Source organism: Hesperophylax consimilis, chromosome 24, assembly GCF_061612785.1.
Source record: "Hesperophylax consimilis isolate HC1 chromosome 24, BYU_Hcon_1.0, whole genome shotgun sequence".
NCBI lineage: Eukaryota > Metazoa > Arthropoda > Insecta > Trichoptera > Limnephilidae > Hesperophylax > Hesperophylax consimilis.
Window position 1 is genome coordinate 8,144,695 of NC_142859.1, and position 23,970 is coordinate 8,168,664.

Here is a 23,970-nt window from a genome sequence, read left to right on the forward strand (position 1 = left end):
CATCAAAATTATGTTGAAATTTGGGCCTAGCCGAGTATTTACTGCTAGTATATTTCAATAAAAATATAATATCACAAGACAGTTCGAAACTCAAAGAAAGTATTTCATTAAAGTAACGCGATCTTTATCAAGATTGGTCAAACGAATTCCACTTTTTCTTCGAAGTGACAAATTAAATTTCAGCATCTGCTTATTTCACGCTGAGGGTTGAATGGGGGGAATGCGGGAGTAAGGTGGTTAGTTAGGGGATGGGGGTGAAAGTTGGGGGGTAAAAGGGAGAATCTAGCAACTACTAACTCCAACCCCTGAAACGGAAACGATCGCCAGAAATATTCCGCAAAGCGTAACGAAATCACCGATGTTCCGCGCGATATCATATCAAGTGTTAATTTGATTTATTTTCAGAATAATTATTTCAGGAAACCTTTCAGTTTTTGCTGAAGTAATTCAGAGCTAAGGGCCGTTCCACTGCTATAAATTAAGGTCACGATTGCTGATACCCGAAGAGTAACATAAATATAAATTATGCCGGTTATTATAATTTGGTTTTAGTGGCGATAAAGCTTTAAAAAGAGTGTGTTTATAATATTAATTTACGTGAGTTATTATTTACGTAGTGTATTGTCGCCAAATTTTTTTAATGTATTCAATTTGTAGACACAGCTTACTAGTATTAATAAGCACACAACTGTATCCAATTGAGAATAAGATTTTGATCGATTAATTTAAAGAAATTTTAAGTAAACATCAGCAGAAAGGCACGCTATAAAATATCGGTCCCCGAAATATCTTTTTTTTCTGATGCACACGATTTGTTAGAGTTAAGTTGGAAAATGGCTTTCGCGCAAATGATTTCCTTTGAAAAGTGAGTGGATTTGAATACACACTTTACATTAGAAATATTTGTAAATTTGGCACTTGATTCATGGCACCCAAGGTACACCTGTTGTTTTTTTTACACCCACACAGGACGTACATGTCATCTTTTAAGATGCTGTGTGGAGCGTCTTTTTTTAAGAAAAGGAAGGACAGGAAGTTCTGGGAATGTAAAAGGTACGAGGGTTGGGTACGAATCTAAGAATCAGTGTATCCAGGAGTGACGGACATACAAATATATATCCGTTCAACTGCGGCCCAAGCCGATGGGTCGAGATACCAGTTGGAGAGGTCAAAGGGTCTTCCCAAACCAGCCTCTCTCGATCTGGCACGCCACGCAGCTGGTGGGCAGGCGCATCCTGAACACACCTCACTCTATGAACTCAGGCACCCCTGCTCAGTCACCAATCGTAGCAAACCACTTGGGATGACCTATTGCAGAAATGTTAATTACCCAAACCTGTCTCCAAAATTATTACAATATTACACATGAGACATATTTTTTTCACAGGGATTAGACAGTACCAGAGTAAAATTCTTATGTTCTACTTATTCCTTTAAGCGTTGCTTTTAAGTAATAAACCATAATATTTGACAAGTTAATCTAAGAACTAATTAAGTATCCACCAATTTTATCCATTAGTTAATCTATCCGGTGGTTACATACGTACCTCTTGGTAGCCTTCTTAGCGATAATTCCTGGAAAATAATTTTCTTGAGCGTTTATGAAATCAGTAGATATAATTGAAAGTATGACGATAATAATAATGTCTCTCCAATTTTTGAATTTGCGGTTCGCTAAGGCTTATAATTTCCCTTTGATGAATTAAATCGGAAATTTATTGCGGAGGACTGAATAAAAAATAATCTGCTCGTGAAAGCTGGCCCTTTGACAAGGGAAGTTAAATCATCATGGGAGTAATTTCCAGCTAGGCTAAAACCAGCTTTATGTTCCAGGGAGCTTTTGACTTGAAAGGAATCATTTGGTATAACGATTTTACGGGGTTCGTAAAAAAATCCATGGCTAAACGTTGCGTTTTTCAAAAAAAAAAATGTCGATTTTTTTAACGGAATTTATTCGGACTGTATAAATTGAATTGCTCTTTTCAAAAATAAAAAGTTTATTTAAAGTATATTATAGAACAAGTGGTTTGTTTTGTCACATGCAGGAATTCAACAAAAATTATTCGTTTTACAGAGGAAGATCCTCTCAGTATTGCTCTGGATTTGACTTGAACAATTTTGCACTGGAGTATCTTCATCGTGAGCTCCATATTATTGTTTAGGTGTTTATTAAAATATTTTCGGTATTAAAAAAGCACGTTTTATTTAAATACAATTAATCACAGATTTATTTGCAGTTGAAAATTGGTAGAGTAGTATTTTAAAGATAATTTATAGTTTCATTACCCTTGCGATGCTATTCAACAAAAATGTATGTTTTAATTCAAAATTATGTTAAAAAGTAAATACATAAGCCGTACTAATAAACATGTTTCAAATAAACACAGCTAACAACATTTTAAGTATGGTAAACGGTTGAATATCAGTTGTGTAAAATTAAAAAACGTTCGTAGGAAAACCATAGTCAAAAGGATTCATTTTTACAAATTTAATAAAACGAAATTACTATCACTGCGTTCCAAAAGTGTTTTTCAAACTATTTTACTGTAAGAGGAAGTAACCTGTAATCTAAGCTTTTTTTTCTAATACGATTACCACATATAAGATTCACTTCTGCCCACTACAGGAGGTAGTGGGACAATCGCATCCCAAATAATAATTGGGGTATGTTGAGGGGAGGGAACCTAACCTGACCTAACCTAACCTAACCTAACTTAACCTAACCTAACCTAACCTAACCAAACCTGTAATCTTAGCTTTTTTTAATACGAATACCACATATGAGATTCACTTCTGCCCACTACAGGAGATAGTGGTACAATCACATCCCCAATAATAATTGGGGTATGTTGTGAGGAGGGAAAAGTAAGTTGTGAATAGGAATGTTGAGAGTTGAAAAAATTGTGTTTTAACAATGAAATTTTTTTTAACTTTGATTATGGTTTTATACAACGTTCAGAACTTTTTTGTCTATCTCATATTTAAAAAAACTAGATTTACAAACTTATCTTCCAACCACTATTTCTCCTATTTTTAACCACTATATTTTTTATTAAAAAGTTCTAAAAATTTTTTTGTGACTTAGATAGTGTCTCGGATAAACATATCCATTTATGTATTTAGGATTTTTCAATAAGAGGTGTTATTTTGAATAGCCCGCTATTTCCGTAGATGTTACTTTTGAAGCTGTCATTTTGTGACATTTGACAAGTAGAAACTACGCCATTAATAAAATAAAACGATAGCCGCTTCAACAAAGCATTGAAATTATTAAAATTCACTTGAGTGAATCAAATGCAAATCATCTTGAGTGATGAGGCCCATTTCCACCTCGGTGGCTATATCAACAAGCAAAATTGTCGAATCTGGGGCTCAAAAAACCCAAAAGCTATTGTTGAAAAGCCTCTCTATCCTCAACGTGTGACTGTTTATGGTCCGGCGGAGTCATTGGACCTTACTTTTTTGAAAATGAGGCTGGAGCAACAGTTACGGAGAATGGATTGCGCTATCGAGAGATGATTAATTATTTTTTATGGCCGGAATTGGATGGTATTGATCTGGACAACGGTTACTTTCAACAAGACGGCACTACGTGCCACACAAGCAACGAAACCATTGATCTTTTACGATTGATATCAAAATAACACCTCTTATTGGAAAACCCTGTTTATATTATTTTGACACTCATGAAATTTTTTAAAAGTCTAAATTAATATTGAATTTTATAAGAATAACTTTTCTTTTAATAAATTTTGTTATATTATTATAACTAAGGTTATAACAATCAATGTAATACATCATTGAAGAAGAAGATAATACTAATAAGTCTAAATGAAATATGAAACAGAACAAGACATAGAAAATTAAAATAAGTTATGTTCTTAGAGTGGTTAAAGGCGTTTTCCCGATAAGACATATCCTGGGTTCGTTTCCCAGTTGAAAACGTTACCTTTTTATGACTCTGTTTCATATTTCGTTCAGAATTATTTAACGTATTTATTAGTCAATGATGGTTATAATCTTCATTCTATATGGAATGTGTGGGACTGCACTAACCTCCCCACATACCGGAATGAACACTTATTATTACTATTTTAAGTTATTAAAGGAAAAGTTTTTCAAATAAAATATTATAATAATTTAACTAAAAAACGCTATTCATTTTTATAACATTGAGCAAAAAACAGAAATAACAGATAAGTTTCAAAGTCATTTAAAAAATACTATCGTAAACGTGCTTAAGCTATTAAAATGTTACTACGCGAAGGTATTTTCTCTGTCTCAATAACATTTAATTACAATCAGAATTACTATTCGCTTATAAGAATATCTGCAGAACGTTCATTATTCCACTTTGTTTTTCAGTTCAGAAAACTTAAATTTAAAAAGTGGCTATCAATTTCAAAGATCGCACATTTATTTTCGCCAAGAATCTTCAATTCTCCAAGTTTTTGAGAAAATTAAAAGTTTTCGTCTTATCTTTTCACTTTGGTGAATAATTTTTCCATTTAAATTAATTTTTATAGGCTGCTTAATGTAACGTTGGTTTGCAAATCACAAGAAGGGATCAAGATTATAAAAGTAACTTCTTAGAAATTGGGATTTTATTTTAACTAATCCCTTCAATTTGGAAAATATGCATCTTAAAATAAGGTCAGCAGTACAATTTAAAAACTAAAAAAATATTATTTTAATATGTAACACTGTTATTTTTATTTTCCACGAAGAGTTTCCGAAATAAGAATGAATTATTAAACGTATTGATTTCGGTTGTCGGTGTATGGGTCTATTCGTGAATGACGTGATATGAAATATTCTTGCGTAATGCGTAAAATTATTCAATTTCAATGAACTTTTAATTTTCAAGATTGGAACTGATGATTTTAAATCATATCTGGGAAGTTATAAAGTAGGCACCGAAATTATTTTTTTAATTGATGATTATTTAATTGAAATATCTATTTTTTGTTTATATGTTTGACAGTTGTCATAATTTTTCAAATAAACTGATATTCAAAAGGTAAATTTATATTTTTAGCTGCTTCACTCCCATAATTATAATACGGCGTGATTTTTAACGGTTCTGCGCTAATGATTAAAAAACAATAAAATGTTTGATAAAAGGAGGCACCAAAGATGTATTTTATTTTATTGAAATTTGGGACATATGAAAAAATAATAATATTAGTAACATTTTTTTAAGAATATCGCACAAGAGTCCCAGCTTCTCAGATATTCAGATCTGGTCACCACACAAAGCTAAAGAATTTTTACAACAACATTTAATGTTTGAATTATTTAAAAGTGGATAAAAATTATCAATTATAAAGGTTTGTTTTTGATCTTGTTACTTTAATGATTATCTATATAAATTTATTTAAAAAAATTATTGTTTGTTTGCTTGTTTGTCCCCTATAAACTCCAAAACTGCTGGGCCAATTTCGTTGAAACTTTTTAAATCTGTTTTCATTAGTGCCAGGAGTATTTAAAAAGTGTTTATAATGATATAAGTAGTCGGAGACGCCAAGTGAAACAAAAACTTAAGTACTAAAAAAATAAACTTCTTAAATTCTTTGGAATAATCTTATTTCCACCTTAAAACTACAACCAAATTTTAAGTACACTAGAATTCACAACCACAAAACTTTATTCCAAAGCATTTATAACCCGAGTAACGACGGGTACACGTCAGCAAGTTATACATAAAAGTTACGCCTACCTAAAAATTTGTGTTTAAAAAAAAAACCTTACGGTTTTTCATAAGAATACTTTCTTTACAAAAGTTTCTCAGAGTGCTACCGAGTGTATTATTAGGTTATAGAAATTATAAGAAACTTTACTTAAAAGTTCACATTTACAAAATAAAAACAATAAGTACCTTAGGTACCTGGAATTTTTACAGTGAGAAGAATTGTTTCAGTAGCACTGAACACTTCCTGAAATTTTCTTTCAGACCAAAACATTTAAGTAAAAACAAAATCTTATAAAGGGAAATGAATTTTGAAGGCCGCTCGCTTCCTTACCAAAACAAGGTAACGTTTTCCATTTTTCCATTATTTCACAAACGAGTTCCATACAAAAGAGTGGACAGTGACACAAAGTGAGGCAGATGAACACTTTTAAACAAAATACATAATTGAATTTGATATATAACTGACAAACTTTTTACACTGTGATTTATGAGCTAACTTGCGGTAAAAATGACTTCTTTGTTGTTGTGTTTTTTTTTAATAACATAAAATATATTTTTTAATAGTAGGCATTAGATAGTTTGTGTCTGGGTGAGAAGTTGGCCAGTTACTATGCTGAGTGACCACTGATGATTTCTTTCTTGTATTTGAAAAACAACAAAAATGACATTGAGTTAAAAATTCCATTTACATTTTTACTCCAAATAAGGTCAAGAATTGCTTGTTAAGGTTTGTCAGGTACGTTTGTAAGTATGTGGATTTGAAGAAATAATATTTTCCATACAAACAATTAAAACGTTTACTTTTCGAAAAAACGATTAATTTTTTTTACTTGTTCTATCAATCACCTCCAGAAGTTTGTGCATTTTACCCCCAGACACCCAGAATAAGGTAAATTTATCAATACAATTTATTTGCCTTGTGTAGAAATTGCGATCTGTAAATTATCATTGTAAGCTAAAGTAATTGATGGGAAGGAAATTTAACTAAATTTTATCCAGAATATAGGTAACTCGTATCAACCTACGTAGAAGTACAATAAATTTGTCAAATTTATTTTTATTTGTATTACTTACAGCGTAACATAAACTTGTAAACGAAAACTACTGGGCTTGATATTAGAATTTTAATTTATTTTGGACCTATGGGGGCAAAACCAATGGTGCATGATGAACGTACAGGCAAATTATTTAGAGCAAACCGGCCCAAAGTCCCCTCTTACACCGCAGTAGTCCTACGATACAGTAAACCACTAAACAAACAAGAATCTGGTTAAAATGATGTTCCTCTTTACAAAATAGATAAAGTTTACTGTCAATATTTTTGTAGACAACTGTCCAATCTTGTGTTTCGTTGATCTATGGAATGAAACTATTCCCTCAACAAAGATATCAGATTTTAAAAGAGTTTATTTATTTTACTTTCATTTTTTTAGTTTTCGTATTTGGCATCGCTGCTTTAAGTTGGCAAACGAGTTTCCCGGGGAATTTTTCGCCTGGGATATTTGGAATGGTCTCATTTTTAAGTATTCAATCATAAAGAACTCAGTAAGCGTTTATCCAAGGAATGCTGTTTTCGTAGTTTTAGCATCTGTGGTGACATTATTATAAAGCATTTTTTCAAAACCTTTTATTGTGTGTTTAACGTAGTGCGATAATGCCACTAGTTTCTGAATTTCTGTTCCGCTAGTTCCGCAAACTCCATTTAGATACCTGTAAATCAGACTCGGAAATCATTTCGACGGCCGGCATAGTCCAGTGGTAACGCATTGGACTGCCATTCCGAAGGTCGCGGGTTCGAACCCGGCGTGCGCAAATAAATTTTATTTGATTAATTTGTGTTATTTCACAATTAATTAATTAAAATAATATATAGTATATTTGCGGCATGTTCCAGAGTGGAAGATACTACCAGTATCGCCCTGGTGTAAGACCACCATTCAGAATTGAAACGTTGCTCCAAATGGCTTTAGCCGTGTTTAGTGACTAGATCTGAATAGCCAGGTACTTCCCCACCTTCCTCTTTCCCTTCCCCACTTACCTTCAGCCTCACAACATCCCCCAATTGGGGATGCCATAGTCTCACTGGCTCCAGACGGGAGCAGTTGGGACTCTTGTGAGGTATTCACTATAAAAAATAAAAAAAATTTGTATCACATTTATTCGATTAATTTATTAATTTTAAAAACATTACAAAATTATTCATTTTCATTCGTTTTTAAACACATTTTATGAAAAATTCTTTCATAAATATAGACGGTGGATACATTAACTATACTAGTAAAAACAGAGCTGACCTTTGAAAGGCAGCTTCATTGATGCTAAAAATCTCAGTGTCCAAATTTATTCTATTCATCAGCAAGATTGCTTTCCCCACTGGCAAGACCATTAGCAAGTTAGTCCTGCAGGCCGAGAGATATATAGAATAGTCTCTGTTGTCGGTGACGGAGATAACCATCGGTAATATAGAAATGAATGCTCTCCATGATAACCAAGTTTAAAAATTATCTATTCTGAAGAAATATGTAGCAATCACACATCCCTCCTGACCCGTAGATGGTTCATTCTGAGCATACTCAAAAGAAAGTCGGTAGGATAGAGCCACGGGTATCCATACTCCTTCATGTAGAGAAATCTAAAGATTTTTTTTTTAACTCTCTCTAACATGAGAGAATACTTAACCTTGTGTAGACTCCAAATTACCGACACACTTCTAAGTCTACTCCTTTTTACGGAATTAAATAAGACTATAAGAATCCGGGTTCAAAATCTCTAAAATTCCTTGCAGTGCGTAGAACAAAGCCTAATATTCTCAGTGAAGTGCTACAAGCCGTCTTAATATGAGCATGAAATCTCAGCCTACTATCAAACATGATTCCAAGATCCTTCATGGCCGAAACATGTTTTACATTTTGGTCAATTGTAAACCGGTAATACCGTATATGACTCGCCCTAGTGAATGACGAAATTGAGCACTCAGAAACATCAAATTCAATCCGATTAATTTTACTCCAGTCAACAATTTTATCAATGTCTTACTAAAGTTGATTGCATATTTCTAAAGTAAGTATTTATAAAAAAAGTTTTAGGTCATCAGCAGAATGATTTCTGAAATATTGTTAGTAAATATAGAAAAGATAATTGGGCCTAAATTACTGCCTTGGGGTACCCTCGATCGTTCAAAAAAATGTACAGATTGGTATAGCCTGTGAGAAACAAACTGCTTCCTATCTGTGAGATAGCTATCAAAAAAGGTGAACAGTCTTAAGGAGAATCCTATTACAGCTAGTTTATTGAATAAGGCGTCGTTATTAACAGTATCGACAGCCTTTGAAAAGTTATTGTATGAACAATCTACTTGAAGGCCCTTGTCAAATGATTTTGATAAATAATCCGTAAATACCAATAGGTTGGTTTCTGTCAATCGACCTTTTCAAAATAATATTGTTTAAAAATTGAAAACGGTTCTTCTTGTCATAGTGTGAATTTATGAAGAGTTGTTTCGAACAATTTAGCCGGTGCAGAAAGTATTGCCATCAGTATAAAATTTTCCACAGAAGTCTTTGTGCGGCTTTTATAAATAGGACAAATTTTTGATATTTTCCCCAAATCAGGAAATATAAAAGTTGAATAAGAAGCTTAGTGGCAGTTCTAAAATCACGGCACAGCATTAAAAAAAGAATACTCGAAGAAAATCTAGAACAAGTGAATGTTTTTTTTAATATTTCCAAATGGAATATTCTATATCCGATTCATCAATTTGAACAATATCAATCTTTTGGGCTTCCTTTACATTCCGATTGCGTAGTAGTACTAATATTTAGGACGGGTTGTTTCGGAGAATCTGAACAATTCATCAAATTTCAACGTTCATTTTCAAGTTCTGTAAAAGATTTTTTCAAGTTCTGTTTTCATTTCAGTTTTTTCAAGCAACTAGCCTACAATGATATAAAAACAGAACTTGAATAAGTCTTTCACAGAACCCGAAAATGAACGTTGAAATTTGATGAATTGTTCAAATTCTCCGAAACAACCCGTCCTTAGTAAGGGAGACTAATTACTATACACGGATTGAACGTGTGTTTCAAACGCGTACATCCACTCCTCAAACTTCCCGATCACAATGCATCATGGTATCTGAAATACCACCATCTTTACGTAGTGATTTGACATAGTCCCAGAACATCTTGGGATCATGTTTGATATCGTATTCAATGGAATTTACATATCATTGGAAAGCAGTGTAAATATTGAGCCTAACAAATCATATTTACGCCGACAGCCAGTAGACTTCCAATTTTCATGGAGAGCATGTTTCACCCTAATGCTTGCGATGGTATCTAGACCAAACCATTTAGATATTGACGACCACCTCTACTCGGAGGTTTTTTAGGAAAAAAAAAGCATAAAAAATCCTATAAATAAAACCATAAATATGGTGTACCTCCTCATTTATGGTGCAAAAAATTATAAAGTTCTTGCCAATCTAATTATCTTATCATAATGTGTAACTTATCAACATCACCCTGCCCAAAATTCGATCCACGTAAAGCAAGCTTGCCATTTTTAGGATTTTTTGTACACTTAATATTGTTTTTTGCATGAAATGTGACATTCATTTTTCAGAATGACATGCACAAAATACAATAATATTTTTTCAGACGCCGATATTCTCCATTTGTCCTTAGTTCAGTTTACTAAATGCATATTGGAGAAAATTCAATCAAATTGTTAATTACGTACCCTCTTCCCTTGCTGTTTGTAAGATTTCTAAGACATCTCAGTTATTTTCATTAAGGTGTTTTTTCTGTTAATTTATGTTTTTTTCTGTATCTTATATGAATTTTATGTGAAAACTTCTCTAGTTAATGCAAACATGTAAAATGTAATTATTTATATAAAATTGTAAAACTGTTTGTTTCCCCACAAAACTAAAATTAAAAAATTAAAAGATCTTGTAAGCAACGAATTTGTAAACAAATGAACCGCTATGTTTTGCTGAGTCTAACAGATTAAAGTTGACGGAGCTCCAGCCCAAAGGTGGTTGCTAAATGTAATGCTTACGTGTTTTTGACCTCTGTATTAATAATATTTATGATTAAAATCATAAATATTTTTTTCTGACCGTGACTTATTTTTTTCGAAATAAAAGACACCTTTCTCTTTTAAGCTGTGACAATTTTTTCGAAGTAACTTATGAATAATTATAATAATGGTTGGATTATTTATATAGCGCCGTTTTTGTGAGAAAATCACCTCAAGGGCGCATCTTCATTCTTATATCATTTCCACATAAAGTTTTTGAAGGCACAAATTAACCTATGCCGCCTTTTATTTTTTTATATAAATACGCACAAGAGTCCCAACTGCTCCCAACTATCTGAAACCAGGCAAACTATGGCATCCCCAATTAGGGATGATTTTACATCCCCAATCGGGGTGATAAAAAAACTCGGCCCCTATCTTTGGAACGATTGAAGATATTTTTTAAATTTTGTAATTTTAGTGATAAAATGTATAGATGTCTCGAAATTTCAGGTCACTACTACTTCTACAGAATAAGTTACCACAATTTAAAATATTGCTTATTCTCTGGATAATTGTGAAAATTTCAGGATATGTATATTTTAAATATTTGACAAATGTGCTCATGGACAATGTCTTGAAAGTGAACGATAACCGAATAGTCAGATTTATTCGAATTTCGAAACAAATGCAGAAAAATCGTAACTAAGCCACATGTATTTTTTTTAGGTCTGATAAATCTGACTTCCCTGAGTCTTCGCCACAACCAGATTGACGTTATAGAGGATCACGCCTTCCGCCAGTTGTCCAACCTAACTGAGCTAGATTTGGCGCATAATGGCATCGTGGCTGTGTCTGGTAAGTAAGCATTCTGAAACGGCCTAATTTTTTTTTTTTACATTACCTTCACACAGGAGACCCTCAGGAAAATATTTTTTCTCAGGGCCTATGTTATCTTTGGGGATGCTGTGTGAAGGTTTTTTTAAAGGAAAGGAAGTATAGGAAGTAGAGGAAGTAGAGGAAGATCTAGGAAGTAAAAATGAATGAGAGGTGGGTAGGAATATAGGAGTCAGTATGTCCAGAAGAGACGGACTTTTTAATTCATCCCATTCAAAACGAGGTTAGAAATTCAATCTTGCTGAAAGGGTCAACGCGTCTCAGTACGCGTCAGGTATTGAGCCTAAAGCTTGATCTGGACCTCCGCTGGTTCAAAACCACGCACCCGCTTTTATAGGCCGCCCACGGTACATCATTTGGTAGATGGAGGAAGTGGCAGCCACTAATTAGTGAGCGGTGAAGTGCGTGAAAAATCGGAGATCTAGTTCATAGTTTATTGAAAGAAATGCCGTCTTAAGTAAGAGCGAGAAAGTTTTTGAGCTCTCGCGATTTTGTTTTGTTACAATATTTTAAGCATCTCTCTTCTCCATAAGCCAAAAGTCATTTGACAAAGGCTGTGGCAATTTTAAATTTTACAAATATTTTATTTTCTTAACAGGAAACTCCCTTGCCCATCTTGTCCATCTACAGAAGCTGGACTTGGCCCATAACTTCCTCCGCGCCCTGACTGCAGATCTGATCAAGCCCCTCATTGCTCTCAGGGAACTGCGACTGGATGATAACGATATCTCTATAGTGGCAGGAGACTCACTTGGACCAAGTAATGCGCTGGATAGATTAACGCTGTCAGGTTTGTGAAGTACTTGTTAACTTGACTTATTGATAATTTGTGCTTATTTACTTTTGTTATAGACATAGACTTAAGATATTTTGATTCGGTGGATCCTGCAGACAAGCTGGCACGTGACAGCTTTGTTGGTCTACCTATTTTGTTAAATAAAAAAGTGTTATAGATATTGTTTTAAATAAAAAAGAAAAAAAAACCCTTCAGGTCTCAGAAGGACATTACTAGCCACAAACATCATATTCCATTAGAGCCTCTGAAGGACAGATCTGCCCGGGGCGTCCGTACATTATAAAAGTATTTTAATATTTCTATAATGCGTAGATAGGTAATTTTTTCGTCATTGAAAAGATAAATAATTGTTCTTTTCAGTTTATAACAAATATTTAAACCGAATTACATGGATAAAACAAATAAAAATGTCAAAGTGCATGATTACGAATCGGCAAGATTTTTTTCATTGACAGTTAAATAAATATTATTTTTATTTTTTTGTTGTATAAACGGCATAAAAAGTGAAGTAACAGTTTTATTACTAATTACTCACATAAAAGGAATATGTTCTATAAATATTGAATTCTTACAAAATTATGGACGTTCATAGTCAAATTGTCTCTACCAGAGCGATTATATTCTGAACGATTTCATAATTTAAACACCTCACAAGTAGGATAATTAATGAATAATAAAATGTACAACTGAATGATGAAGCATGCACATGGTCAAGGTCTGTGTCAGCATTATTCAAAAGTTCAAGAAAATAACGTGGTTTGGGAATGTGTAGCCGTTTAATGCAAATAAATAGTAGAATAGATAAGTTAGGTGGTAATTTTTTTATATGCATATGTAGATAGATAGATGTTTCATTTACCTCTGAAGCATACTACATGGAATATATTATTTTACAATAAGAACATCGTGTTCAATCTGTTATGGGGAGAATACATAAACTGGGCAGTGAACTAATCGATGTCGCTGATTATTTCAATTTAAATTTTGACACATTCACAGCCAAATTAGTTCTACACTTTATAATTAACGTTATTGATGATGATTAATCATAACTGTTTGCATATGTGTTAGCATTCACAACATCTTTAAAAAAAGAGTTTTTATTACTCGTATGTAATTTTCATGGTTTCAAAAAGACAATATACTGTACACTAAACCATAATTTAAGTCAGGTGATACCAACAGACACGATAACAGAAAAAATAGCATCAGACAATTTATGAATGTGTTTGAAACGGAAGATGTATTCGTGGACTGAGTTTTGTGGCGTTTCGTATTTTCTGCCTACCTCTCCAGGGAATGGCACGATTATTTGTAATATTTATTTAGAATACACTTAAAAAGTGACAATAATTATAATAAACAAAAATTACAATATTTTATCATTTTTTTTACCAATAGCGGAGTTAGAAAACATTCATTTTGTGTTATTGCTGTTGTCCATATAAAATACTTTAAAAATGCACAAAATAAATGAAAAATTTTTTGCATTCATGAAACTGGTCAAATATTGATATTGGTAGTATAAATGAAGATCTGCAGAGCCCACCAAAAAAGTGTTGAAATATATATAGGAGGAGTGATTTAAAAAAAAACACATGTTCAGTGTTCACATACTATGTTGAGTGATGTATCGTTAGTTATGTTTTCATTCTTGCTGAATCCTCATTGTTTTATACCTATACTCACCAAATATTGATACTATCGACTTGGTAGTGGTCTCATTCGTTTAAGCACTTAAACTTTTTTAAGACGCACCCTGCAGATCTTCATTTATACTGACAAGAAGAATAAATGACCAAAGTTTTAAAAATGCACAGATTTTGTCATTCATCAAATCCTATTTTACCAGTCCTTTTTCTAGAGGTAACTTTTGTGAATAATTGATATACGTTTCCGTTTCCAGAAAATCCCTTAAATTGTGACTGTAGCCTCTCAGACTTCGCTACTTGGCTTCGTGCAAACACCCATCTCTCCTCACTGGACCGAGCAAGTGCCGTCTGCACCACTCCACCTCATCTCGAGGGAGCGGCCCTTCGCTCTCTCTCTCACAGGAGTCTTTCCTGCGGAGGAGACTCTAGCGATGAAGACTCAGGGGAGTTCAAAGAAGATGATGAAAGTGAATATGGACAGGACTACGAAGAAGTGGAATCCGTACTAGAAAGAGAAGAGAGTGAAGTGGTGACAACGGTATATACGGCGGAGACGCACACAGAAGCTCTTATATCGGGAGAAGAAGAAGATTATGATTTCAAAGTTTCAAAAGAACAGGTTAGTAATATTTTGTTTACGATTGTTTTTTTAAAGTATTCTGTTTTATGTGACACCAAACAAGAGTTCACACATACCTGAAGCATTTGGTTCCTTAGAACAGGCAATACCACTGATATCAACTGTGTTGTTGAAGTACAAATTAAAAATAAATCCTTATGACTTGCAATGAATCAAGGATATTAAAGATGAGTAGTTCAGGAGATATTTTGTATTTTCTTAGTACCTACTAGTTTTGTTTTATTTTTCATTAGTTAACACTCTCTGAATTCAACTACGATGGGACTCTAGTTCGCCTCCGTTGGGACGTGACTGCTACGTCTCTGCCCTACACCTGCGACGCTGTCTTCGTCTATGAAGAGCTCGAGACCAAGGAGTCAATCATTAGTTCCGAACCCTTGCATTGCGATTCCAACGGAATGCCTGAACCACGGGATCTAAGAGTTACAGTTCCGGGAAGTCGGGATCTCAAAATTGGACACATGTAAGTAATCTTTGCGAAATCATTAAAGCAGATATGAAAAAAAATCTCTTATACTATCTTACTTATTTCATGGTAATTTATTAAATATTTTAATCAAAAAAGAGTGGTCGGATGGTTTAGAGATGATAATCAGATAGAAGTAGAAAAGAGTTGCAAATTTTAAAACACAAGTGCAAATAAAATCGTGTCGTGGACACCCCTAGAATATATTTTAAATGTTTAGAATCTCGTTATTCGTACTCAATTATTCATGGTTTTACCACATATATACGATTCAGGAATCTAATTTCTACCGTTTTCTGCAAATTCTATACATTTTATTAAAAATATTTATTTTGTCCTGTTAGCCAAGTTTCATTTGACAACTCCTTTGTAGTTACCACAGTATTTAGTCCTTCATTTCTAATGTCCGTACACGCCCATATGTAATGGTCATTAAAAATTCTCCGGTCCCTGGTGCTATTCTCCCCCAATTTCTGTGTTATTTTTGTTTTTACATTTATTTTGTTGTGTTACTAAAATGATTATTTTCTCCAGGTATCGTTATTGCATAGCCTTGATGCAAGGCTCCAGAGACAGTGACGAACTGAACCTCATGCTGGGTTGCAGTGACATCATCCCTCTTCACCCTACTACTGCTTCTGGAGAAATTGTGCGGAAAGAACCAACTGTCAGGTATAACAGGGTTCATTACAAAAGAAAATCCCACTTTACACCTATTTGCCAACACAACATTAATACATTTTCAGAAAGTGACAAACTGTAAAAGATATTAACCATTTCTTAATCTTTTCAGAGTTTCCGGCGTAAGATCAAACGTCACATCAGGTGGAACACTGTCCATCGAAATTTCTTTATTTGGCTATCCACCAAACAGGCCACAAAATCTCAAACTTCAGAATGGAGTTGACCCTTCAGACGACCAAATAGCTGAATATTTTGAAGCCTTGAATAACTGCTATGTTAGCCTTGCGGTGTTGGCTCAGGGTTCCCTGATTGCACAGAGTGATACACAGTGCGACAATACCTTCGTCAAGATGGAAGGCTTTATGGAGGGTCCTTACAAAGTCTGCGCTTCTCTTTCAGAATTCCAAGTAACTGGTCCTAATACTAAATGCGTGTTAGCACAAAAAGTAGGAACATTCGACTTGGTTCAGTCTTCTGTTATGAGTTTGAATGTTACTCTGATAGCCAGTTTCATAGGCCTGACAGCTGCTGTTGTGGTTTTTGTTTGTGTTTTTAGAAAATTGTTGAAAAAACCCAAACAAATTATCGTTCAGTCTCACCAGTGTTTTGTCGCGGAAACTCCTTGTGACGATGTACAGCATTCTAGGTATGTAAAATTGCACGCGACAACAAAATTATGATTAGTAAATCATGATACGCATTTCAAAGTATTTCAATCATAGTTTGGAAAGAGGACACGAAAAATATGATGAATTTGAACTGAGTTAAAAAAAATTGTGCCATTGTTTATTCTTAGATATGTTTCACAGAATAAGTATTGATTAATGCATTTAATTTATTGATAAAAGGAAATTTTGTTTGAATTATTGCTGTATGTATAATTAAAACCTCTAGCAATAACTATTGGAGAATAATTAATTAAAAAATTGACTTTGCTGTCATTTATTTGTTAAAGCGCGATGTAAAGTATAATTGAACGCAGTACTGAAAGAATAAATTTTTGCAGTTTAATGATGTAAATATTAAAGTATTTTTGTAAATATTATTTAATATTAATTAAAATGGCCTCAATTTTTATCCTTGTGGAACGCCCGAGGTGGCTTTAAAACTTATGTAGTATATGTTTTAATAATACTAAAACAAACTTTCAGTCAATTAATATAGAAATAATGTGAAATTGTGTCATACTTACGATATTAACATACTGACGATACCAAATATGAAAGGAAGCCTAGGACTTTGTTTATTTTATGTTAAGAATGTAAATACTCGTTTTTAGTATTTTTGTGATAATGTTATGTGTAGGTTTTTTCAATTAAAAAATAACAAACATTCAACTGAGTTTAATTGGCAACCACATGACCACATGTATTATGTAAATAGTTTCATGTTCGTCATCATATTCACACTCCGGAAAAAAATTCAACACTTATTCCATAATCAGCCCTGCTTTCAAAATAACGATTGGTTGCAGCTGAAACACGATCGTTAGCTTTTTTTTATATATTAACTCCACACAGGAGGCCCTGAAGAAAATAATTTCCCTCAAGGCCTATGTCATCTTTGTGGATGCTGTGTGGAGGGTCTTTTTGTGGAGAGGAAGGAGTGAACATGGGTCTTGAAGAGTCCCAAGTTGTAGGAGGGAGGAAACACAGAAGCCGGCAGTTCGTTCCACAGCCGAGCTGTTGAACCTAAGAACGAATCGTAGAAGCTTAGAACCCGTTCTCATGTGAAAAATGTCTGTGTACAGTCAAAAACTGTGTACAAATGTTGGGCGCGCGTTTGGCGTGTATCCCGACTACGCACCGGTGCCGAAGGGATCAATGACGCTAGTTCCTCAGAGCATCTTCCATTGTAATACCGATAGAACAAGGACAGCATACCTACCTGACGCCTGTGCTCTAAAGATTGCAGTCCGTTTGTTAAGATTGGGGAATCTATCAAATGGATCGCCCGTTTCTGCACAGAGTCAAGGGTTTTTTTCAGGTATTTTGGGGCTCCGGACCAGAGATGGCTGCCAAATTTGACAGTAGGGCGCACTTGCGATTTGTGCAGGGTCAGCAGTTGTGTACTATTAAAGTATCTGCGGGCCCTGTACAGTACGCCCAGCTTCTGAGAGGCCAACTTTACTCTGGCTTCGATGGAGCCCCCGTACCTGAGCTGGTCACTTATAGTTACACCATATAAGCTAAAATATATAAATTTTTAAAATCATTATTTCAACAAAATTGACTAACATTCATTTTACATTCCTCCTGAAATTCCCATTTTAGTTGCTAAAAAAATGTTGAAAAACAAAGTGATGGAACGTGATAGAATGAAATACTCTACTTTTGTCACACATCACTTTATTTTAATTCAATACGCCAACCAATTTCGGCACAACCGTGCTTAGATCGGATATTTACAGCAAAAATGTATAGTTTTGTCTAAATGATAAAAGGTTCTTGCAAAACCGGTTTCAATATTTTGGAAAAATAATGTAGGGATGCAAACAATTTTATTTTTAAAGCTTTAAATTGAATACAAAACATCGTTGACTTCTGAAATTTGTAGTTTTATTTATATATAAATACAATAGATGACGAACCTACCCAATAAACAATTCTCTGATTTGACCTTGAAAAAATTTAACAAAGCATTGAAAAAGGCAGACAAAAGCTGTGCTGAAGATGTGACAAAAGGAAATGGGAAACATACATCCTATCATGCCGCTGTAGAGCTTCATGATTTGGAAAAGGCTCTGTTTCCGGTCTTGATGATGCCCCCGATCACTTCCGCTTCCGTCCCCGCCCCTCGCAACCTTAAAGACTTAACAGCCCTTGGAGACAGAGACAATTCTCCGAACAAGATGGGAATTCCAAATCTTAAAATATGTTTGTATCAAAGATAGGGGTTCGTTTCTAACGATTCCCATTTACACATAATGTACTAGGTAGGCCAACCACCAAAACGCAACTGATCTAATAATTTCACCATAATTTTTGTTCCGTACCTAAAACTTTTGAACTGTTATACATATTATTATTAAAATTAAATCTAAATTATTATTTAGTAACCAACAATTGCGAAACTTTGCACACTAACTAAATTAATAAAGATTACAAATAGAAGGGAACGTATATATTATACAATTAATAAGTTATCATTATAGTTCTTGTTCCTACGTGACTGGTACTAGTATAGATTGGCACAGTCGCTCCAGGCTGGAACCTGCAATCTGAGGATTACCCTGATGAAATTCTGATGGGATAGGGTACCAGTAGACAAATAAGATGAATTTAAGATTCAAAATAATTTAATTCACGTGTGAAAACTTACTAGCGTTGCCGGATAAGATTAGATAGGCATAATCCCAGGTATATTTTGAATGATTTAATATGTGCTATATTTACAGTTTATTGTATAGCGGAGTTCTGCCTTGAAACTATAGATTACGTAACGATTTATACAAACAAACAATTTCTACAAAATCAGATGAAAATAAAAATGATGACAATCATTACTTGAACAAATCAAGATACACTGTGTCATAAAATATAATGACGAAAGATCGTTTATAAGAGAAATCAATTAGGTACTCTATTTTTATACAAAAAATAAAAAAAATATATTAAACATTTATTTGCACAATTATTTGGCAACTTCATGTTTTTCGAAAGGCAAGTTCAAATTATGCAAACCTTTCATCTTTCATTGAAACAATTTTAGAGCCAAATCCACAGCAACTATTGTCTAGTGAAAATTTGTAAAAAAATGTTATGTCAAACTACATCATAAAGTAGCTGTTTAAGATGTAATTTTATAAGCATTTGGCTGTGTTTGATAACAAGTAGCTCACTTAAAATGCAATAGTCGGGTTAGTATGCTTACTAGACTGATCGACAAACTCTTCTTTTTGGAAGCACGATGGCCAATCTCACGCTATCTATATGAATGTAAGTGGTAGATTTCACAAAGAGAAATAAATTAGGTAAACCCTGGGACATGTTTACAGAATCTCAAATGCTACTCAAAAATAGATACATTTATTTACGAGGGTGGGTTTGGTAGAAACGATGTTTTGTTTCAAAGAAACACATTTGTTTCTCTTCTGATTTGTTTGCTTGTTCTTTTTAATTTTTATTTTTAGTTTCTTATGTGTATACGGCACAGAAATCCTACCTGCTCCCTATTGTCCAGAGCCAGTGGGACTTTGTAATCTCCAAATACCGCTGTGTGTTGTGAGGTTAAAGGGAGTAAGAAAGGGAAGAAGACGTGGAAAAGGAAGGTAGGGAAGTACTTGGCGTTTCAGATCTGGTCACCAAATTCGACTAATCGTCGCCCTAGTGCTTATTTGTCCAAACGACCAATTAGCAAATTTTACAGGAGAGGTTTTTGTTTTCTTCATTTCAATGAAACATTATAAGTGTTTGAGATGGCGCTATTTTGGTAAAGGTAAAGATTACATCAGCTCAAGTAAATTTTAATAATGTGACTAATTATCGTTTTTGGTACTTTATTTTTAGTTTTGAAATGGAGATTGGACAATTTGCTGATTGTTCGTTTGGACAATTAAGTACCAGGGCGACGTGATATCGTTTCAAGCGACACGACTAGGCATTTCGATTCAGAATCGTTGTCTTTCACCAGGGCAAAACCGAAAGCATCTACCGTTCTGGATACTGATACAATTATTACAGACAAACAACTCTGGTCGTTTGTGTCCATCCATATCAACTACAATTTATGACATAAATGGACGTTATTTTTAATCATTATCTCTTAAAACGGAAGCAAGTGAAATTGAATATGAGATTTCATTCAGTTTACACAGGAAATGCCTATCTTTAGAGTGGTGTTATCAAATATAATTAATTTGATTATTAAACATTGCTAACATAAATGTAATGAAAAATTCCATTATTTCAATTCCAAACAATTTTCACATTCACATTAGGCATCTGATGAGTGCTAATCATTGCTGTCAATGATGCTAATATTTTCTTTTAAATACAGTACAGTGTTTTAAGTGACGCCAAGTATAAAAGTGTTGACCTGTGAATGACTTTTTACATACTCAAAATGTGGGATACAGTCAAAATTGTTTTGATTTTCGTTTGTTTGTGGGATTTTGGAAAAGCGGAATACAATTATACTGACAAGCAATGTAAGTAGTCTTAAACAATATCTTGTAATAATTTATTCATTAGTACTTTTTTGATTTATCAACAGAATGAATAACTTTTACCTGAACATTATTTTTGTTCGCTCATTTCCAAATAATTGTTTCCACATTATTTTAGTTTCATTTTAAGTAATTCCTTTTAGTTTTAAATAAATATTATCAACAAAATCCGGTTAAATTGTAAGAGAAGAGTTTGTCACCATGAAACATATAATTAAAGAAAATGAATAAGAATAACGTCATAGTTTTCACAGTCTTCTTCACTAGGGTTTCATGTTCGGAGGCGGTATTTCAAATGTGAAACCGCACAAGAGTCCCAACTGCTCCCAACCGTCTTGAGCCAGTGAGACTATTTCATCCACAATCGGAGTACGTTGCGAGTCCGAAAGTAGTGTGGAGGAGGAAGGAGATGGGGAAGAGGATGGTGGGGAAGTACCAGGCTATTCAGTTCTGATTACCAAACATGGCAATAGCTATTTCAAGCAAGGTTTTAATTCTGAATGGTGGTCTTACACCAGTATCTTCCATTCTGAAACATGACGCAAATATTTTAAACAAGTAAAATGTGAAATAACACAAATTATAAAAAAAAAATTGTTGTCGCCGGATTTCATCCCACGTCCTCTAGCTTGATAGTCGAGCGCCTTACCCTTGACCACGGAGGCCATAATGGTAGCCATACACGTTAGGGTTTGCATGATGGTTATGCATGTACATGCATAACCATCATGCAAACCCTAGTGTGTATGTAAAAAACTGAACAGTTATCGATGCATGTACATGCAACCTAAGAAATACCAAAATAGATATTTTTTGCCGCTCGGTTATGTTTGCGCGCATGCATAACCGAGCGTGTGTGGCGGCCGGTCATGCTTGAATGCACAGTTCTCAGTCATTCTCAGTTCTCAGTGTCCAATATTCTGTGGTAGTGGATGTAAATCTCAGTTCATTCATAAAATTTATATGAGAGAACTGTTTTCTTTTCAAAAGCCAGTGTTTACACCACTCAGTGCGATCTCTTTTTCTTGTCCTTTTCTTTGTTACAAGTATTAAGCCAAGTACAGCTATCACATCGTCGTCGTCCATTGTTGGCGATACAGTGCACAGCAGATTAGGAAAATGTCCTACAAAACACCGTCACTTAGCTGTAACTACCTTTAACTGAGAGTTTATAGGAAATTGTACATGCAAACCCTAACGTGTATGTGTTTTATTAAACTCGGTTATGCATGATGGTTATGCATGTACATGCAAGTTTGTCACCGTCTTGTATTTATATCGGAAACATTTAAATTATTAAATGGTCCATCACAAATTGTATTCTTTCTACAATTTTTGTCACAACGCTGAATGTTTGCCCCCTTAGATTAGAAATATGAATTTCTGTTTATTAATTTATTTGGGTTTTATTGTCACACAATAAAACGGTGTATGTTCGATCAGTAGGGTCTATATGGTAGATAGGAAAATGTTTGTGGTTATCAGTAAATAACTTGTGTAAATTGTTAACCTCGGTACAGATACATGGCTACAGGTAGGCTATTAGAATAAAGTAAAAACGCCAGCCGCAGTGCGTTTTGTGCAATGTTGTACTAAAAAATGGTTAAATATGTGTTAAATTTCATCATATACAGGATATGAACAGGATAAATCTTATCTTTTGACTGAGCGTAGCGAAGTCCTGGTCTAACATAACTGTTTTGCGTTTAGCTTCTATGTAAATTTGTTTGTGTAAAGATTTTTTTTCGAATGTAAAATCCTCGTGTTATTTATACTTTCTTATTAGCATTTTTTTCAATATAATGTTTCCTACCAGGCTGAAGAATGTTTGAAAAAGAATTGTCTTTGAGATAGTGAGGATTTTCTGGACAAATTGTATAATCCCTTATTAGAATTTAAAAAAAAGTTTCATTAAATATTTTGTTTAAAATTAATTAGGTAGGTATTAAAGTTACTACTTAGAAATATTGTGATTTTAGAGGAACTTTGGTTTTTGATTGATTAAATATGAGAAAATTATAAATTTACGCTATTGGACGCGAGGCTCAAGAAGCTAATCAGTAACAAGTGAATAGATAATGCCATAGAACAGAATGAGGATCACCATAAGCAGTAAATCAACAAAACAATATATCGTTTGTGTGAGGACATGTTAAATGGTCTGATAAGTAATATCACTCTCGGGAATCGAATCCCGTTCCTAGCCACAATATAATTCTGGCTTGTCACTAGTGGCTTTGTGGGGACACTGAAGAGACAAAAATGTAGAAATGTGTTAGGCGCGTATTTGTGTGCCCCAAGTAACCTCAAATTTATTTTATTTTATTGGAAAAACCAACAGTTTCCAATCATTTATAAGGTATTGTAAACAAATATGTAATTGAACTATGAATAGATTTTCACTTACGTACAAGTGATTATAAAAAACAGAATTACAATGGCCTGTGAAGACAGAATAGTGGGAGGGAGGGAAAGGGAACGGATCTGGTCTGTGTAGAGTAATATGATTGTGTGAATGTTATTTATTGATTCAAGGTTTGAAAATGTGAGGTGATGTGTTAAATACATCAAATTCACCGTTTTAAATGTCAGATACGATTTTTTTCAGTTCGTTTTGATTTTAGGGATGTTAAATAATATACAATACAATAACACTTTTTTAAATTACGAAATTCTTTCTTCAGCAAAAAATCAATTTTCGTGGACTGTCCGTGACCAGGTGTCGAAAATAAATTGGAGAAGTTTCCCTTCAAATCAATATAATAGCACTTATAGGGTTTTTTTGTCCAGTGGTGGGGATATATTCAACAGTAGTAGATATTAAGTTCAAATGCTGAACGCACTGATTTCAAGACGGTTTGGTCCTTTATGGACCAATTTGCGGTTAAGTGGTCCGTTGATTTATTTAAACTATAAAATTATTATAGCTAACTAACTAACCGTCCCGCAAATTT

General features: G+C 33.8%; 2 protein-coding genes across 2 annotated transcripts in view; both read left to right on the forward strand.

The window, feature by feature from the left end:
• Lrt (Leucine-rich tendon-specific protein) overlaps positions 1-17,170 on the forward strand; it is a 311,734-nt gene extending 294,564 nt beyond the window's left edge. The window contains exons 6-11 of the mRNA XM_089646371.1: positions 11,444-11,572; positions 12,210-12,401; positions 14,314-14,678; positions 14,933-15,162; positions 15,700-15,837; positions 15,959-17,170. Of these exons, the coding sequence (XP_089502497.1) occupies positions 11,444-11,572; positions 12,210-12,401; positions 14,314-14,678; positions 14,933-15,162; positions 15,700-15,837; positions 15,959-16,529 (1,625 nt within the window). The 3' untranslated portion in view covers positions 16,530-17,170. The remainder of the gene's footprint in view (positions 1-11,443; positions 11,573-12,209; positions 12,402-14,313; positions 14,679-14,932; positions 15,163-15,699; positions 15,838-15,958) is intronic.
• Positions 17,171-20,774: 3,604 nt separating this feature from the next.
• Positions 20,775-23,970, forward strand: part of LOC149411869 (neuronal acetylcholine receptor subunit alpha-2-like) — a 63,428-nt gene continuing 60,232 nt past the window's right edge. Inside the window, exon 1 of the mRNA XM_089646232.1 lies at positions 20,775-20,998. Within this exon, the coding sequence (XP_089502358.1) occupies positions 20,893-20,998 (106 nt within the window). The 5' untranslated portion in view covers positions 20,775-20,892. The remainder of the gene's footprint in view (positions 20,999-23,970) is intronic.